Source organism: Amblyomma maculatum, chromosome 1, assembly GCF_055883805.1.
Source record: "Amblyomma maculatum isolate TAMU_Amacu chromosome 1, ASM5588380v1, whole genome shotgun sequence".
Lineage (NCBI taxonomy): Eukaryota > Metazoa > Arthropoda > Arachnida > Ixodida > Ixodidae > Amblyomma > Amblyomma maculatum.
This window is the reverse complement of record NC_139344.1, coordinates 217,311,119-217,331,526: the sequence shown is the minus strand read 5'-3', so window position 1 is coordinate 217,331,526 and position 20,408 is coordinate 217,311,119. Positions and strand designations below refer to the sequence as shown.

At 47.2% G+C, this 20,408-nt stretch overlaps 1 protein-coding gene across 1 annotated transcript in view; it reads right to left on the bottom strand.

Annotated features, from left to right (window-relative positions):
- LOC146205621 (uncharacterized) overlaps window positions 1-20,408 on the bottom strand; it is a 195,585-nt gene that overhangs the window by 148,807 nt on the left and 26,370 nt on the right. Inside the window, exon 2 of the mRNA XM_084607537.1 lies at window positions 15,250-15,445. Within this exon, the coding sequence (XP_084463663.1) occupies window positions 15,250-15,385 (136 nt within the window). The 5' untranslated portion in view covers window positions 15,386-15,445. The remainder of the gene's footprint in view (window positions 1-15,249; window positions 15,446-20,408) is intronic.

The window sequence follows — 20,408 nt, the reverse complement described above, 5'->3', positions numbered from 1 at the left end:
CAATGAGGGCCCGATTCAAAAAGATTAACAGAGACCTTATAACCCCCTTTATACATTACCCCGCCCGTGTTATGCTTGAGACTTGGCGCCTTTTAGAATTTCCGCCAGAGAACACACGTCAGATTTACTAGGAGTATCTGTGGACTGTTTATGAACATCGCCTGATAATATTTTATCCCACAGAGCACATGGACAGACTGACATCTGGACTGAGCTGTTCCAAGAAATGACCGGACACACAACATCCTCTCTCAGAAATCAGAACGCGCCGATTCGTTAAACATAACTTTCCTGAGTAGATATTTTCTTGACAAATTCGATAGCTCAGGGCGATTGGCTTCGCGTGAGCCAATCACCATGCATTTACTAGATGTTTAATGAATTCATCCAGCAAGACGAATTGAAGCTCGTCTAAGGCAGTGTGTCTGCAGAAACTGCGATATTGTTGCGACGGGGGTTTGAAGTCGGAGCGCTGCACAGGTCGAGGAGGCAGAGAACTCAGCTGACCAACGGCTTCGAGTCCGGCAAGGGCACGATAGTCTCCTCGTCTTTCTAAACGTCCTTTTCCCTGTCTTCTTCTACGTGTTTCCTCTTCAGGATTGCTACATTTCCCCCCGGGACAGCCGAAGCCCCCTTGGGTGAGGGAGTTAGTCGTTCCCACAGGATTGGCATGGCTTCATCCGGGCGACATGAGCGAGTTCCGTTGTAGCTGAGTGACGACCAGTTGCGATCATGCGTGCGATTTCGTAATTCAGATCATAGACGCGGTCGAGGACAACGTAAAGGCCAGCGTAATGCGTCAACATTTTCTGCGCTAAACCACGTTTCCGGAGAAGTCGCCAAAGCCACACAAAGTATCCGTGCGTAAGACACATGGCAATGCTGTCTGTCGTACCGAGCTTGGGAACGTAATTGCGAAGCCAAAATCCGGAAACGGGCGAGACGGCGAGCTTCTTCGGCCCGACCAAGAGTTTCGGCGATGCAAGGTTCATCATGGACGGAATAGAGAAGAATGGTGTCCAGGGAATACCGAGTATCACGGGCATAGAGAAAAAAGAACGGGCTGTAGCCGGTCGTCTCATGTGTTGCAGTGTTGAAGGCAAACGTTATAAACGGCAGAGGTGGGCAACCTCATGATGTTTCGACCTCATGAGGTCAACCTCAACCTCAAAATGACCTCAACCTCACGGAGTGAAGTGAGGTTGAGGTGAGGTCGGCAACACCTGAAATATTTTTGAGTGAGGTCAGCAATTGAGACCTCAACCTCATGCGTGAGTTTGAGGTTGAGTGAGGTCGTAACTTAGTGAGGTCGGCTTTTGAGGTCGAAATTATTGTTTCCCACAGCGATAAAATAGCCGGCAAAACACCTTCCATAATGCCTGTCGTGTACACTATTTTGGCTACCAACACGCACGTAACAAACAGTTTGCGTCTGTGCGTTTGCATTCGACACGAAACAAAAAGGAGGGGGGGGGGGGGGCGTAAAGTGCAGCGCGGCAAACGAGTGGGGTCGGACGATGGCTGCAGACTCGAAAGAAGGTGAAACAAGATCCCGCCACCATTCCGAGCGAGTTTGGGAAGTAAAGAAAGTCTGCGCAAACTCGAAGGGTTTCCAGACCTATGTGGGTGTGTCGGCTCCTCGGAAAAAAAAAAAAGCGACAATAGTAGAAAAGAGGGAAGCGCAAGATCCAGAAACCAAGGAATTGCTTGGGGAGGATGGCACGAGAGAGGAGGTTTCAGAGAGGCATATGGAAAGAACAAGGATGCAGAAGAGACGAGAGATAAATGGCTTGACGAAAAGTCACCCCATGAACACTGTATTTTAGTAAATAAAATCTGTTTGTGCTATTGTATATGTTACTAGTTAAAAGGAAAGAAAGCAATAGGACGGTAGATCATAGTTGTATCAGTGCAATCCACTCCTCTTTTATTATTATTATTATTATTATTATTATTATTATTATTATTATTATTATTAGTCACTAGACATTAAATTAACCCTTACATAAAGAGGTAAATTTAATGTGCCCTTCTCGAAGAATCATTGAAGAACAGACAGGTGACTGACGACTGCTTGCAGTCATTCCTTTCTCATACCCTACGTGAGCTTGCGCCTTTTTCATTTACATGTTTGTTTATCGAGGGCCTCCCCTCCGTTTTACAGCTTGCAGCCAAAGTGGCGGGCGCGCCTTTTGTTCGTAAGCTGGCTGCTGCTCTTTCGGCTCCGCAGCCGGTGTACGATCTCAACTAGCGGACAAAGCTCGGACCCGGGAACCATTCGGCATTTCTTGGAAAGTAAGCCACTGCACATACGCGCGCCCCCGGGAGTTTGTGAGTTTTAGGTATTTTTAAGTGCGTTTCTGTCAACGGGGCCGAGAGTTACACGGACAGTGGCAGTATGGGCGAGAGAGCGAGATGTGTGCGCGGTGCTCGAGCGTGTGAATTCGCGAGTGAAGATCTGCGTCTCTTCTTCTCTTTAGTTTTTCAGTACACTTGCACCACCCCTATTTTATCTCACTTCTTATTTTTGTTTTGTGTGGTCACTTACCAGTGCCCCCTCTCGCGTTTGTGCACCCGCGTTTACTCACAACCGGCCGCTTTTCTGCGGTACGGCCAATCGTCACCCCCCCCCCCCCCCCCCGCCTAAGAAAAAAAATCAGAAGAGACAATTCGCAGATTCTTCCTCTCGCAACATTCTTTTCTTTCTTTTTTTCTTTTTTTTTTTGCTTCCTTGGCTTTTGGTTATGCGTTATACCTCCGACTGGCGTATTCCTGTTGGTCTAACGAAATATAAAGACGCCCTTCTCGCTTCTAGGAACACCACGGCGGCTGCACGGACTTTTGTCGCTTGTCGAGCATGCAGGCATCTCATCGTTTCGCAGGAGGGACGCGTCAGTGTTCAAACTCTGCTCTTCCTCCGTGTAGACGCGTTGCCACCCTGCTCACCACCCGCTAGTCTTCCTCTCTTGACGGATATTTTGCAGTCGAAGAAAAACGAAACAACTCCCGTAGCATGGGTTAAGTGTTCGCGCTTTATTCTCCCAGTGGGCGTGCTTCTCTCATCGCGACTAGAAGCTGGTGTCTCAACCCCCTGTTCTCATCGACACCAATCGTTCCTGGAACGTCTGCTTGGAAGTCGCCCCCAAACGGCGTCGATGAGCCGCCCGAAATCGGCAAAAAAAAAAGGCAGCATCTAAACAACATGCTGTGTTCTTCGCCATTTACCGTGGCCGTCTTTTTCAAGCGAAGACACGCAGCCATGCCGTGGTCGGTGACTTGCTGTAATTCATGACAGAAGTTTCCGCCCTTTCCAGCTGAGGTCTGCCCTTCTTCGAGGTCTATCGCATTGTTGCGTTCGGCGTCGAGGGTGCATGACATGGCTGCGGTTATGGCAGGTGTAGTTATGGCAGGTATAGCGAAAAAATCTAAATATACCGACGATGATGTGTGCGCGCGCAGTTGTCGAATTGAAAAAGACATCTAAGGCCATTTGTGTTACAATAGCCACGCAAAAGAAACGAAAAGCACTTTAAACTTGGAATGCATTTACTGCGACAAGAAACTGTGTGCACAAGGAAACCAGCTTTTGAGCTTCTCATGGCATCTCAAGGTAATGTGCGAATTATCTCTAATTCAACGTATTATTTCTTTAACTTACATCAATGATGAAATGAATGTTCGGGGGCTGCAAATTCACCGTTAGTTATTATAAGTAGAAGGGAGGGTAATCTTTCAAAAATTTGTCACGGCGTTTGTTCTATACAGCACAACCCACTCGTCAGGATTATCGAAAGTAGCGCAATGTCAAAAGTCAAGCACGCTTTACCTTTTCGTAACTAAGCATCTCTGCATATGGCAACATTTTGTTCTGTCCGCCTCTTGTGATAAGTCCCACGTCAGAAGTCAATTTGATAAAAGAATGCTATGGTACTACAGCTTCCATATGTACGTAAGTGGTCGATCTACTTTTTTTTTTTTTGTAACAGAGACGTAACATTGAAGAAACATTAGATTGCTTGTGATTTTGTCATCCGATTCGATTTAAATTCGCAGGAAAATGTCTTCACCAAGAAATTATTACTTGCTTGTTATGAGGAAACACTATTTGACGGTCACAGATATGTGCGACGTTTCACTGCAGACCTTCAGGGGTTCGCATCCAGCAGCGCCAAGGACACACAAGCATTACAGCGGGAATTAGGTCAAAAGTCACCATATCAAAACAAATAAAAATAAAATTCGAAGAGTTGAAACTGACCAATTATACGGCCGGTATTAGGTCGACCTGCCATGAATCAGTAGCCCCGCTCGCAAATGTTCATTTCAAATTTTTTACTTTACAAGTAAGCCTCATCATATTCAATGTTGTTTAAAATTTATGTCGTCATTATGGCGTGTCACCGCACAGGACTTGTGCCATGACGTTTTATAGTTAGTGTTCTCAAGTGAAAAACCTTTTCTTTTTTTTTTCTTTTTTTGAGGTCGAGCGACCGACCTCAAACTCACAGTTTGAGTTTGAGGTGAGGTTGAGTGAGGTCGGTGATGGCATCAGAAAAATTGAGGTGAGGTCACCTGGTCAAACCTCAACCTCAAAGCGTGAGGTTGAGGTTGAGTGAGGTCAGGAAATTTTTATTGAGGTTGAGGTGAGGTTGCACTTTTTGAGGTCAAATGCCCACCTCTGATAAACGGCAATATTGTATCCCAGTTCTTGTGGTCTGATGCAAGTACATAAGAGCATGTTGACGAGAGTTCGTTTGGTGCGCTCCGTCAAACCGTTGGTTTGAGGGTGGTATGGTGTGGAGTGTCGAAAATGTGACGTGCACAAACGGAGAAGCTCTTCCACAACATCTGCCGTAAACTGCCGACCTCGATCACTGATGATCACTCGCTGAGGTCCATGGCGCAGGATGACGGAACGGAGTAAGAACATGGACACGTGGTGAGCGGTGGCTGAAGGAAGAGCGGCCGTTTGGCAGTAGCGGGTGAGGTAGTCGGCACAAACCACGATCCAGCGATTTTCATCGGAAGATTTCGGGAAGGGACCCATAAGGTTGATTCCAACTTTCTGAAATGCACCATGTGGTGGAGTCACAGGATGCAGCAGGCCCTGTGGCGTGGACGTAGGACGTTTGAGTCGTTGGCACTCAGTGCAGCTCGCCACATATCGCTCAGTCGTCTGGCACATCTTCGGCCAATAAAACTGGTCGCGGGCACGGTGGAGGGTTCGTGCAGAGCCCAGGTGACCGGAAGTGGGGTCGTCGTGCATGGCACGCAGGATGCACGAGCGGTAACTCTCGGGAACCACAAGTAGAAAATTCGTACCGGTGCTGGAGTAAGCCTTTTTGTACACAAGGCCATCACGGAGACAGAGGGGGCTGGGAGCTGTGGAATCCCGCGCCGCCGCAAGCAGTGGCTCGAGGCTTATGTCGGTCTCTTGCACAGTCCGCAGAGCCGAGGCGTCAGGAAACTCGGGAACAACGGAGAAGATGTAGTGATCGAAGTCAGCAGAGTCACATTCGGTCGTAGGAAGGGGGAGACGTGGAAGGCAGTCTGCATCGGCATGTTTGCGGCCACTCTTGTACGAGACAGTGAAGTCATATCCCTGCAGACGAAGGGCCCAGCGTGCCAGACGACCAGGTGGATCACGAAGGTTGATGAGCCAACACAAGGCATGATGGTCCGTCACAATCGTGAAATGGCGTCCATATAGGTAGCATCGAAACCATTGAACAGCGAAAACTACAACGAGGCACTCTTGCTCCGTAACAGTTTAGTTACGCTCAGGTTTGCTGAGGGAACGGCTTGCATACGCAATTACATGCTCACTGGTTGCCTAACGTTGCACAAGCACAGCACCAACACCAATCCCACTTGCATCAGTGTGGACTTCCGTCGGAGCGGGGGGTTGAAGTGCCATAGTATGGGATGTGACGTAAGCAGAAACTTTAGCTGGTGGAAAGACGCGTCACATCGAAAGGGACGTCTTTTTGTAGAAGGGACGTCAGAGGGCAAGCGACGCCGGCAATTCTTGGGATAAATCGTCAAAAGTAGGAGCACAGCCCCAGAAAACTGCGGAGCTCCTTTTGATTCTGGGGTCGTTCAAATGCTGCAACTGCCGCAGTCTTCTGTGGATCTCGCCGAACTCCATCGTGGTCGACGAGATGTCTGAGTACCAGCGCCAGACGCTCGCCGAAACGGTACATTTTAGAATTCAGCCTTCTGCAGGCAATCTAAAACAAAAGCGAGTCGCCTGTTGTGTTCAGTAAAAGTCCGGCCAAAAATAACAACGCCGTCTAAAAAGCACATGCAGATTTCCCACTTGAGACCACGCAGTACTGTGTTCATAAATCTTTCAAAAGTGGCCAGCGCATTACATAGGCCGAATGGCATCACATTGAATTCAAATATGCCGTCCGGCGTAACAAATGCAGTTTTTTCTTTGTCACCGGGGCCCATCGGAATCTGCCAATACCTCGATCGCAAATCAATTGAAGAGAAATAAGATGCAGAGAAAAGGCAATCTAAGGTATCGTCGATGCGCGGGAGAGGATACACATCCTTTTTAGTGATGGAGTTGAGGCGACGGTAGTCGATGCAGAACCTCCATGTTCCGTCCTTTTTTTTTTTTTTTTTACCAATATCACGGGAGCAGCCCAAAAACTGGAGGACTCCTGGATTACGCCCCTGTTCAACATGTCCAACTTGCTCGGTGATCACATTGCGCTCTGACGGCGACACGCGGTACGGCTTTTTGGCGGATCGGATGGGCAGATTCCGTGTCAATCCTGTGGCGTGCGCGTGACAGCAGAAAACGGTGAGAGCCGTCAGATTGCGCGAAATCAAAGACGGACACGTGCTAGGACAAGAGGTTCTTCAACATCTGCCGTTGTTTTTTGCCGTTCCCCCATGCTATCTGGAGCCTCGTTCGCGTACATGCACTTTCTTTTAATGTGGGGGGAACACTGAAGCCGCGCTATAGCGTCTAAGGCGAAGCTTACTTCTGCTATCTTTTTTTTTTTTTTTCAAAAACAATAAATGCTTGCAGAAACAAGCAAATGTAAGTTTAAATATTTCTCAGGAATTCAGCTTTTCATGGGGTGTGTATTATTATAACATGTCTGCTTTGTTCATTCCACTTTGAAGCAAGTTAAGAAATGTACTTAGGTTTCGATAAGCACTCTCGAGCCTTCTGCGGGAAGAGTTTTTTGATGAGACCTTCAAAGTACCCTCCTGAGAATTTCGTCCTCGGCTCTCAGCAGCGACACATTTCTCAGATGGCTGTCAGGTATGAGTCGTCGCAATCTATAACAACAATTTATTGTTTTAAAGCCTCATTACGTGAAAACCCAGTCGCTAGCGTGTGGACTCGATGGTACCACAAAACGACTTCTTGTGTCCACAGAAACAAGTTTGACAAATACTGCGCCTTTCCCTTGCTGTGAACCAATTATTAGGGCGAAACCCTTTCTAGGCTCATGGTGATGTCAGGGAGGCTCCGCGAGTTACAGACACTGCGCCTTTCCTTTCCTATAAACCAGCTATAGAACGCCGGTGAACTTTGATGCGTTCGACGGAACGCTGGTTGTGTTCGACAAGGGGGCGCGATGTACCGTGTGCAGCAGCAATGCTTAGGCTTTTACATTCTTCCGCTGCAGATTCCGCAGTGCTGCCGGGACTTTTGTTACATCTTTACTGCTTACGCTCTGGACAATAAAATACACAACTGACCTGAACAGCAGTAATCAGTTCAGTTCAGTTTTATTCCTTAAAGGCCCCCTTTTCAAGGGGGGGGGGGGGGGGGGGTTACATAAGGGGTGGGAATACATATGAAAATACAAAAAATCGTAATGACTAATAAACATTGAAGATGATCCGCTCATAAAAACAGATGGCGAAGCGATAACGACGATGTCATAGGGAAGGCCGTTCCAATCTGAAGCTGTTCGAGAAAAGAGCGAAGAAGAAAAAGTAGTAGTGTGCGATGGTGGGCGAGCAACTTGCAGTGGGTGACTGGTGCGGTGAGATATGCCTGCTGCGGCTGTCATGTACGGTGCTTGATTCAGAGAAGAGTAAAAAAAACTTGTGAAAGAGAGCGAAGCTAGCGATGCGGCGACGAAATGAGAAGAGAGGCAATCCGGATTTCACTTTCAAAGTTGAAACACTGATGTCGTATGAGTATGAGGAATGAATTAACCGGACGGCACGATTTTGAACAGATTCCAATGCAGTGATTAGGTATGCTTGTTGTGGGTTCCAGATGGCAGATGCATATTCTAATTTCGGTCTTACCAGTGATTTGTATGCGAGCAGCTTTACCTGAGGTGGGGCAAGACGAAGATGACCCTTAAGGAAACCTAGTGTTTTATTTGCTGCTGAAATGATGTTACTGATATGAACGCGCCATGACAGATCAGGAGAGATGGTGATTCCCAGATATTTGTACGATTCTGTTAGCTCAATTGGTGTATTATAAACCGAGTAATAAAAGCGATAAGGGTTACGACGACGAGAAAGTGATATGAATCTGCATTTAGTAGGATTAAGGGACATCAACCAATTATTGCACCAGTTTAATACACTGTTAAGATCTGCCTGAAGGGTGTGTCGATCATCACGATTGTTAATGGTACGGTAAATGACACAATCATCCGCGAACATTCTAATATTGCAGGAAACATGCATGGGCAAGTCGTTAATATATATTAGGAATAGAAGGGGACCAAGGACAGATCCTTGCGGGACGCCGGATGTTACTGGGACGGAATTAGACAGGTGGCCGTTAACATAGACTGACTGCGAACGATTAGTTAAAAATTCTTTGAATATTTTAAAATATTAAAAATATTCAGATATTAGGTTGTAGGTTGAGCTGCGAAAGTTTTAGTAATAAACGGCGGTGAGGGACCTTGTCAAAGGCTTTCGCAAAATCTAGAAAAATGGCATCGGTCTGCATGTTACGGTCGAGATTAGTATGTAAGTCATGAAGAAAGAGTGCTAGTTGGGTTTCACATGAAAGGCCCTTGCGAAATCCGTGTTGCGAAGGATGAAAAAATTCGTTTGAGTCAAGAAAATTGATGATTTGTGAGTATACGACGTGTTCCATTATTTTACATGGTACGCTAGTTAAGGAAATGGGGCGGTAATTCAAAGGTAAGTCTCTGCTACCAGATTTGTAGACTGGAATGACCTTTCCCTGTTTCCAGTCAGCTAGAATGATTCTTGGAGAGAGTGACGGTGAAAAAAGGAGACATAAATAGGCGGCACAAGTAGTGTTCACATTCTTCAAAAGTTTTGAATTAATTAGGTCCGTACCAGCTGCGGATGAAAGTTTCATATTATTAATTATGGATGAGATCCCTTCTACGCTAAAGGTGATAGCCGGCATGAAGGATTCTGAGTGAAAGGATGACAAGTGTGGAGGCGCGTCAAACTCGGTGGTGAATACAGATGCGAATGCATGGTTAAAAATACCTGCGCAGTCGTTATCAGTAACAGGTTCATGAAAGCGAACGGAATGTAAGCATAATTTTTCAATTTCGTAGTATTTTTTCCATGCGGCGGGTGTGTCGATGCGTTTGGCGGAGCGAAAAAGTAGTTTTTTTTTTTTTTTTTGGCCTTTTGAAGGACGGGTAAACCAGGGTTTATTGCGGTTAGTGTGAAAAGTAATCATTAGGACAAACGTATCACTGAGATTGCTTAATTTGTTCTTGAAAATCAACCAGTTTTCATGAATTGAGCGAGTGTGAAATGCAGCTTCATATTCAGGAAAGAAGATGTTAAGATTTTCAGTTATTGCGTTATAGTTGCCTTTATCGTATAGACGTGTTGTTTTTTCAGATGTCTGTTTTTTAGTAGAGCGAAATGAAAATTGAAACATGTATGACTTTGTGATCACTGATTTCCGAAAGATAACCGATAGATGTTAGTTTTTCGAGGCTATTGGTTAATATCAAATCGAGTGCGTTTGCCGATGCTCGTGTCACACGGGTTGGCTGCGACACTAACTGCGTAAGGTTAAAATTTAGACACATTTCGATAAAGTTCTTTTCCTCTGCATGACATGTTATTACGGAGCTAGTTAAGTTCTGCCAGTCAATGTCAGGATAGTTAAAATTACCGAAAAGAAGGATGTAAGCATTTGAATATGTGGAAAGAAGTTTATGAATGGTATTATTGAGATGACGTGGAAAGTCAGGATTAGTCTGCGGAGGTCTGTAGCAAACGCCGAGAAGTACTGTTACGGGGGAGTGCGACAAATGAGCCATAATGACTCGATGTCAGAAGTGACGTCAACAACAGAGCATGATATATCCCTATGAATTGCAACAAGGACACCACCACCCCGTAAATCTTTCCAATCATTTCTATATACATTGAAATCAGGCAAATCAGTTAGTACTTCAGCATCCGTTATATCACTTTTTAGCCAAGTTTCAGTTAATATAAGTATGTTGCTCCTGGATGACGAGATGTTTGATACGAGTTCACGTTTAGGAAGGAAGCTCGGGATGTTAGTGAATATGGCGGAAAACGAAAGAACATTGCGGGGCGTGTTGGGTCGATGTTTTGTCGATGGTTGGCGACTAGGGAACTGCTATGCGACTTCTTTAACAGTATCAGACGATGCGTCGAAAGTGTAGCGTTTAGATCCGATATGCAATGATAGAGGTCAGTTGGTTTGTACGCTGGTACGAGCTGACCTCCAATTGAAAGCCTCCTAGAACCACTTGGGGTCATTTTATCGCCAATTAAGATCCCCTGACTGCCAGCTGGTAGACATCTTGAACCATTGCAGTTGAGTTCCAGCTGGGACCAGTTAAACTCAACTGCATTCAGTCAAAACCTGCTAAAGCTATTTGGTTTTTTGTTATCTACTTGGGCGAGTAAAAAATATTGCACTTTGAGTGGCGAGCTATAAGGCTAGCTTTGGATTAAGCGTACTATGCAACGAATAGTTTTGAAACATTCGAAATTACAATACATATGATCCGAGTTTAATCGTGGAAAATAAGGAAAGATATTGCTTGAATATTTTTCGGACCAAACCTCGAAACCTGCCATTTCATTTTTTCACCTCTTTTGGGGCCCCTGAGAACGGAGGGCCCGAGTCATTTGAACCCTTCGAACCCTTTATAATCCGGCCCTGTGTCTGCAACATGCATTTGTTATTGTTCTTCTGTATTGCTGTATTTGCTTGCTTGATGAAATAAACCGTGAATATAAAAACCACAATTGTACCCGTCGTACACTCTATTGGAAACTGGGCATGCAACTGGGCACGACTGTCCGGTTGCACCAGTGTTTCTGGACCACACCTTGCTGTGCTGAGAGACAAAGTACAGGGCCAAAGTACTTGCATGACTTGCAGCAGTATTTGCAATATGATTTTGAATGCTTGGTTTATGTCTGAAAGTGTTACTGCCTTTCTAGGCCGCCACCTTTGCTAATCAGTTTCATTGTGCTGGAGCGATTACTGCTCATAAACAAGGGCGTAAACAACAGAAACTCGAAATTTTTACATAGCAAACGTTGGCGCGCGCTGAAAAGCAACAACAACCTTTAAAATGTGCAGGATTGTCAATGCCACGCTGCGGTTTTATAAAAAGACTTGAGTAGTCGACACAGTCGTCTAAACAAAACAACGGAACAGATTTATTGTCCCTTCGTTTACAACACTAGCTCGCACGGCGTACACAACATACATTGACCGAAAAGGGTCCGTTTCGGTGGCGGCACGGTCCATTCGGTACCTCTCACACCCTCTCCCACCAGATGTCCAAGGTCGGTGCGGCCAACCCCCCTGCCTTGGCGCACAACGGTTGTTTACCTCGGCCTCAAAATTGATTCCCGCATCACCTGGCGCCCTGCGGTGGATAAAGTGTGTGCAGACACCAAGCGCATAGGTAAACTAGCGCTTCGTCTCCTAGCCAAAGGTGAAGGAGCCTCTCCCCCGCTCTGTGCAAGAATCCATGAATCGATCGCCTCAGCCAGAGCATTGTATGCCCTTCCCCTGCTCAGCCTCAGCCCACTCCAATGGAAAAGGCTGGACACATGCCATAGGAACACCATACGACACATATACGGTCTCCCCAACGGATCTCAGGTGGCAGCGACCTATGCAGAAACCCGCACCATCCCCCTCTCACTAAGAGCACTCAAAACTGCCCTCAACCACATCGAGCGGCTTCACCGAGCACAAGATGGCTCTAAACTTCTTCGCAGAATTTCAGCCAAACCCAACACACGCATCGGTAGCGTCATGTGCCTCTTCCGTGAGATACTGGGCCCCCCTCCACCGCCCCTTGCTGCTCCACAACCCCCACATGAGATCTGTCCGCCCCGCATCTACCAGGGTCTCCCAGGTGTGAAGAGCAAACGAGACACGCCCGTATGCGCGCTTCAGCAAGAGGCCGCATCCAAAATTCACACGGATTTTCGTCACCGGACTCTCATCTTTACTGATGGGTCAGTTCGTCAGCAAGAAAAATCCGCAGCTGCCGCATGTGTGATTCCCGACTTGGACACCTCTAAATTAGGCAGGCTACACTTCCCTTCCTCGTCACAAACAGCTGAGATAGCTGCACTCAATCTGGCAGCCACTCTTCTCCTGGAAAGCCCTGAAATTAAAAATGCTGCCATTCTCACCGATTCGAGGGCAGCGCTTCAGGCCCTTGCGCAGCCTAGCAAAGGACCTCGCCTACTGCAAGTATGCGCAAGCAACTTCCAACGCCTCGCCGAATCCGGCTGCGATACAGTCCTACAATGGATCCCATCGCACTGTGGGATAGGGGGCAACGAACTTGCTGATGAGCTCGCTCGATCAGCCCACCACCCGTCCGTTCCCATGTGCGCGGACAACACCACATATGACTGTGCTCGTCTTGCAATCGCGCGACACACCATTTCCCACCACCCTGACCCTCGCATCGCCAGCGGCCACCCCTTCCGTGCAGTTAATACTCGCCTCTTCGCCCGGAGAGACTATGTTCTGCTGTTGCGCCTCCGCATCGGATGTGTTTGGACCGGTGTGCGCGCTAGCCGACTACGAGGAATGTCTCCCCGGTGTGCGTCGTGCGGTGACGCAGAAACACTCGAACACGTTCTGTGTATGTGCCCTGCGTACTCGCAACCGCGACACCTCCTACGGGAAGGTTACCGAAATCTTGGACTTCCCTGTGCTAACACATGCGAGATCCTTCACCCGTCTGGCCCTCCCCACAAAGTGCAAAGTGCCCTCAAAGTGCTCCTGTTATTCCTACGGGACAGTGGACTAAGTGCAAAACTGTGAACACTTTCCATCTTCCCCTAGTGCGCAAATTATTGCCAGCAACTCTCACCAATTCAGTGTGCCACTCCCGCGCCATTCCCCGCATAATACCAGTTCCATTTTTTTTTTTATCCTGTGTGTGTGTGTGTGTGTGTGTGTGTGTGTGTGTTTTTTTTTAAGTCCTATAAGGCCCTTTTTGCACAAGGACCTTCTCTCACTCCTGCGCGCAACCAACTGCCCGCAAATCGTCTAACTTTTATCTGTAGCAATTCATGTAATGTGCACAGAATCCTTTCTTTTTTTTTCCCCCTCTTCTTCTTCTTTTTTTTTTTCTGTGTGTGTGTTTATCATCATCAATTCTTCCGTTATATATTCCATAAGGTCCCATGCACCTTCTGCAAAGGCCCTATCTCTTGCATTTCAAATAATGCCCTCAGACTACTTTTTTTTTTCTCCCTCCTCTTCTTTTTTTTTTTTTTGTGGTGTTTATTACCATCAATTCTTCCTTTATATATCCCATAAGGTCCCATGCACCCTCTGCAAAGGCCCTTCCATCCCAGCACATCTGTCGCATTTCAAATAATGCCCTCAGACTACTTTTTTTTTTTCCCTCTTCTTCTTCTTTTTTTTTTTTTTTTTGTCTGTTTAGTATCATCAATTCTTCCTTTATATATTCCATAAGGACCTATGCACCTTCTGCAAAGGCCCTTCCTTCCCAGCCTATCTCTTGCATTTCAAATAATGCCCTCAGACTACTCTTTTTTATTATTATTATTATCTTATCTCCTTCTATATTATCCCACAAGGCTCTTTGCCCCTTCTGCAAGGCCCCACTCCTCCCCCCGCGCGCATCCAATTGCTCGCATAAGCATCTATGACATTCCAAATCTCCCTATCAGATTTTCTTTTTTTTATTTTTTATTCTTTTTTTTTTCTTTTCCTCTCTCTTTAAACCTCACAATTATCTCTACATATGTCATGAAGGCTTCCTCCTTTGCGTGGCACGTCCCCGCTTCAAAATCCTCCAATCCTTGTTGTATGAGTGTTTACCCTTCCATGTTTGGCCTTTTTTCTTCAGGGGTCTTCGACATCGACTACCAATGACAACGCTTTCGCTCCCCCTTCCTCTCCCCTCTTTCATTCCCCCTTCCCCTCTACTCGGCCCCGTTGCGGTGTATCCCTGCAAGTACAGGAGACAGTTATAGGGCCGTGTAATCCCCCCCTTCTCTTCCCCCCCTCAAGAAGAATCTCATTATAACCCGAGAGCTATTTCGCAGCAGAGCAGAGCACCCCCCGTCGAGTCCGAGGCGGGACCCCGGAGAGGGTCTGCGCGCATTCCGTCCGTGGGCCGAAAGTGCGTGGCGTCTCTATCGACAAAACTTGTTTCAAGCCAAAATAAACTACGCGTGATGTCATGCTGGAGTGCCCATGAGCCGCCATGCTTTGAACGTATGGCGTCTATGGGGCCTTCGCTACCAAGTACATATACCTAGGCACAGGCGTCAGTCCGCAGGGAGTGGGTGCATGAACACCACCACCACCGCAATGCAACGCAGCTCGCGTCAAGATATTTTGAGTGCCTCACTAACGCTCGAAGCGGCTTCGCTAGATATGGTCCAGATCTGCCCAAGCTTCAGACACTCTTATCCGAGCCATCGCTGACTAGAATCTTCGCCCATCCCATCAGCTGAAGATATGCGCCTAGAGCGGGAAAATTGGCTGCCTTAAACAACTGCTTTCTGGCTCCGCATTCGCACCATGTGCTCGCCGCCAATGGCTTTCAACATTCCCATCTTTTAAATGTTACCCAGTGCAAAATAGCAAGAGAGGTGACCTCCGAAATATGTCATCTTCCGCAATTAGGGGCGTAATAGTGAGCGAATTTTGAGTACTGAGCAAAGGCAGTCTGGTGGCACCCGAATTTGGAAAAGAAACAATTTGAGCGTTGGCTTCCGCCACTAAACGAGCGAAGCGAAACTCACTCTGGTCATCGTCGTCGAGGATGACGCTGTCCAGATCACGCCGCTTCATGAATGAGAGGTGCCTGTTGTGTTGTTGCAGGGCGGCCTTGGCGAAGGCCGCCTTCGCTCTCCGCAAGCCCAGTTTGACATTGTCCATCTTCTCACGGGCTCTCAAGCACGCACACCATGCTCCGAATCTTCCTCTCAACCAACCCGCCTGTAGGCAGCAACGAAAAAGAATACAGGTCAAAACGCTCTGAAGTTTGGAGCGGCTGGCATTACTCACTGTCCTAAAAAAAAAAGACTTACTAAGTTGTGAAGATTTCCATAAGCCTTTCCAAAACAAAATGACCGCTCTTCTAGGCAGACTTTTCTAGCCTATAGTATTGTTAAGTTTCTATAGAACAGGATTTCTAAGTTGGTTTCATTGCTCAGTTCTCCTTGACTTCTAGTCTCGTCGGCCTAGGGAGTTGCATGTATATATTTCCGGGGCGCTGTGAACACTGTATGCTAATTTGGTGCTTTTTGGTACACAAAACTTTTAAAAATACATTCTTGTTTGCTGTTCTCTACCATCTTGTCTTCTCAAATTACTGAGCGGTTCCACAAGCATTTCGAAAAATTCATAAAATATACAATACTCAAAAAAGAAGGTTTGGTTTTTGCTGTTTAACGTCCTTAAACGACTGGGTATATAGAGACACCGTAATGGAGCGTTCCGGAAATTTCGACCACGTGGGGTTCTTTAACGTGCACATCCTACGAACGCCTTGCTTTTGGCCTTCATCGAAAAGCGGCCACCGCGGCCGGGATCGAACTCGAATAATTTTGATCAACAGCCTGCCAGCCAGCCAGCCATCCGGCCAGCCTGTCTGTCTGTCTCTGTCTGTCAGTGAAAAACTTTATTACACGTATCTTAAAGGGAGGAAGTTTCAGTTAGCTGAGACCACCTCTCACGATCACTAGGCGAGCTCCTCATTGCAGGAGCCAATTTGCGACCATCGCGTTTCGGGCTCGGTCGAGGGCTTCCTCCATGGCTCGCCGGGTCGGAGCAGTCGAACAGGGCTGCTTCCTAATAACCGTTCAGTAACCGCGGCGCGGTCAAGTGAGAAGGAAAATAATTTGATGAACAGACTGTTTTCTGAAGCGGACATCATAAATTTTATAAGGAATTTTAATTAGCAAACTATTTGAACTATAATAACAATCGATGTTTAAACTAGAACTGTCTGGTGGTTTGTGTGTTTGGCGAGCTCGTAGCCGCGCAGTTTATACGATCTTGTACCAGTTTTTCTGAGACGAAAAAAAAGTTCCGTCCAGCTCTGCAGGCGTGAAGAAATCAGGCGCTTTTCTAAGCGAGAACTTGAACCACAGTGTAAGAGGTGCGAAGAAAACACACTGCAAACGAAACATCCACTGGTGACATATTGCAATGCCCATAGCACCCAATCGAACCCTCTGCGCGATCCTACCACGTTGAATGAGTAAACCACAGGCCATGAATGAGTGCACCACTGATTAGATACGGATAAACCACCGGGCAGCGAGTACCGCCGACGTAGGTGGGCCATACAAGGGTAAGCCATGGCCGATGAATGACCCTAGCTCGGCAATAGGCTGGTCAAGTCGGCCATACTCGTAGGCCTGAGGTCGATGGCCGACAATCGGTCGTCTAGACAATTGTCCATCTCCGACCTCGGACCGAGGTGGGCGGCCAAGCTCAGCCCGATGAGATTTAGTTCGCCATATTGACTAGGGCCGAGCGCTGGCCGGCCATAGGCTTGCGACTTGGGAATTAAAGCGCTAGCTCTACTACTCGGGATGCAACTTCGGGTTTCGCCTCGCCGGAACCGAAAACCCTTGACCTAATTAAGGGTAGGTGTCCACCCAAATTGACAAAGGCGCTTGAAGGCTGTAACAGCAATACAATATTTACATTAAGAGTAAAGTATTAATTAATGTTGAAGCTCAGTGTATGTCTGCAATAGGAGAGAGCTTAGTTCGTGTACGAGTGAAGATTTTCAAATAATATATGAGGTAATTTAAATTAAATTTAACTTTTAATATAGATTGAAAGAGGCCGAAATGGAGGGCTTCGGAAATTTCAACCACCTAGGGAACTTTAATGTGCACGGTCATCACATAGCAAACGAGCGCCTTGCCTTTCGCCTTCATCGAAAAGCGGCCGCCGTGGCCAGGATTTGATCCCGCATCCTTGGGAACAGTAGTCAAGCGCCCTAACCGCCGCACCACCGCGGTATGCTGGCTTTTATTTTATTGTTTGCTTTCATTTTTGTATCAGAACGGTCCAATTCTGGCGCTGGGCATAGAACACCTTGTCTTTTAGCAAGTACCTTGAGGGTTTACAACAGTTGTATTTGCATTTTATTGTAGCGAAAGCTACATTGGCCACAAACTTGAGATTTTACTGTGGCGGTGCTCCGAGGAGGCACAGAAAAACCCTGAGCCGTTGCCTAGCAACCGGCGTGGCTGGCGGACGCCGCGAGCTCGCCGCGGAGCCGCCAAGCCGCCGCCGCCGTTTGGTAGGACGTCACACCGCTTGCCTCATCGTTGCGATAGCCTTCGCTCGCTTTGCCAGCTGTGTCGTATGCCAGATAGCATATATGTCGGTGGATTGAAAAGAAGACCTTGCGTGTGCCGCAACCACCGTTGAGGCGGCAGTATGAACGGCGACAAGTCTGCTAAGCAAGAGGAGGCCTGGAATCGATATCCGAACGAGCTATAGGAAACGAATCACCCAGGAAACAGAGGAACAGCGCGCCGAATGACTGGCTAAACGCCGTGAACATGCGGCCGCGAGACAAGCACGTTTAACGTTCGATGTCTCGACCGTTAGCAGCAGTGACAGCAGCCGGAAGAGAGACCGGAGTCCATGCTTCACTGAAGACGGCCCGTGATGAACGATGGAATGCGACCAAGACACTTCAGTGGGCTCAAGGAACCGAAGAACAACGTGCCGCTCGCCTAGAGAATAGGCATAAGAGTGACGCGGCCCGAAAGGCAGCACGTCAGGCTGACAGTGCATTAGACAAGGAACAGTTGCTCGACGTAGAACGGACAATGCGATTCGACTATAGCCTTAGCTTTCGCTACGTATATCCTGGCATGGCCGAGCTAAGCCACTGCCAATATTTTGCTTATTCATGCGCATCAAACGTGCAATAAAGGGTTTTTAACACTATCCCCAACAAGTTCTCTTGACAGACAGCGACCAGCCTGTGAATTGCATTATATGTCGCAGGATAGCTTTAAAGGGACACCAAATTTTTGGGCTGTACTTTTGCGTTGTAAATGGTGCGTAGTGATTCTGTAAGCATAGAGCACGGTGTTAGAAGCCCAAAATCACATTAAATAATTTATTATCGTATTATTAGTATACAGCAGTTTCGGTTTAGGTTCGTAGTTTCCAGGTTTTTACTTGACGGCAAGAAACAGAAGGCGTAACATTGAAATGTCACGTGGGCCAAACACTCGTGATGTCAAGGAGCAGGCGCGTCGTCTGCAGTGTGACTTCGCCATATGCTCTCATGCGCTCACACTGCGGAAAGAGTTGGTCAACTGTATCTAGTTCACTATAATCAACTGCATCCGTAAACATGTTTGCGCCGTTTTGGCGATCCTGTCACGCCGTGCCAACACGAAATACTCGGAAACATGCCGTTGTCGCCTGCGAACAGCTGTCGCTAACTCGCTCCCCGACAACTTGTTACTCGTAGCAGTGCCGATGTCGGCCGCTCACTTCGCTACAATATTGCCAAAATTCTTATACTATGCGAGCGGCCGGGAAAAATTAAAAAAGCGGGAGAGGCTTTGACTATGAAGCAGCGCGTGTAAATGATCGCGAGTATATAGTTTGAATCGCACTGATCGAAGCACTCCTTTCGTGCGCCGTTTCGAGCGCCGCTTCATGTGTGCGAATATGGTGATCGTTTAGAGAAAATTCACAAATCTTAGCGATCTAAAACAGTCATCGAGTATAGTTTTGGCGACAGTTGCGCAAGTATGCAGCAGGCAGTCCTGATAACATATGTCTTTTCTGGTACAAAGCCAAGGAGTGCTACACTGCCTCACTGCTGCGTCGCCGGCCACTCCGGTCTCGGCTACGGCGACCGACAACAACGCTGTCTGCCGACCATTGCCGCGCCGTCGGCTGCAGCCTTCGAAACTTTTAGTGAATAAATATTGCCATTAAGCATAATTTTGGCTACAGTGAGCTGTCGTGCTGTCCGTGCGTTAGAGCTCTTAGAACGCTACGGGTGCGAAAGGACAGCTGAAAAGAGATGAACAGCAGCATCGTCTCTTACGTCAGAAAACTGTGCAATCACGTCACAAATACTTGATTATGTTTTTTTTTTCAATGAACCTACGTCACAGTCAATGCGCTATCAATAGGATCGGAATGCTAGAGCGAGCATTTCCACAAACTACGCTTCACTTGAGTCTAACACTTGACTGTGATGGTCTTCAAACAGTAACAAGCTTTGCACAACCTTGTAATATGGTTTCTCTAACCCTTTAAGACAACTGCTTCTATGTTTCATGCCTTTCTTGAGGTCCTAAATCAATGCGCCTGTCTTTTTGTTCTCATTTTGAGGTAGATACTGTGCGCCGACTTTCGAATCACCTGCCCTTTTGATATTTCTAGTGCCTATTTTGCTCTGTTGGGAGCCAAAAATGGAATTTTATCTGCGTGCTTTTGGCGTCAAAAGTGTGCAGCAGTCCAGGGAGTCTGAGCATTCCCAGTGTTCAAATGTTGGTAAGAAGAATGTTTGTCCTCCCTAATGAGAAGGACTTTGGAACGACCGCTTCTTTCCTTCCGTAAGCAGGACGCGACCTGCTCTCTTCAGGCCGCAGACAAAACGGTCTCGCTTGGCCGAGGAAAGTTTCGAATTCACATGTCTAAGCCAAACTGCACAGTTTTGCGACCAATTCCGCAATGGTTTCCTCTCCTTGCGATCGCTTGTAGAATTTCGTCCTTTACGCGATGACGGACGTCTGTGGTGCGAGGTGTCTTCTGAGCAAGCTCTTCAGTGTCTCGAACGTCTGCACTGACGGCAGCTCCGGTGCAGAGACTTCAGCAGAACGTATGTCTTGGGACCGAAAAGGCTTAGAAATGCTTGCACCTTATCCTCCTCTGCGACTTGGCTGATTCGCAAACA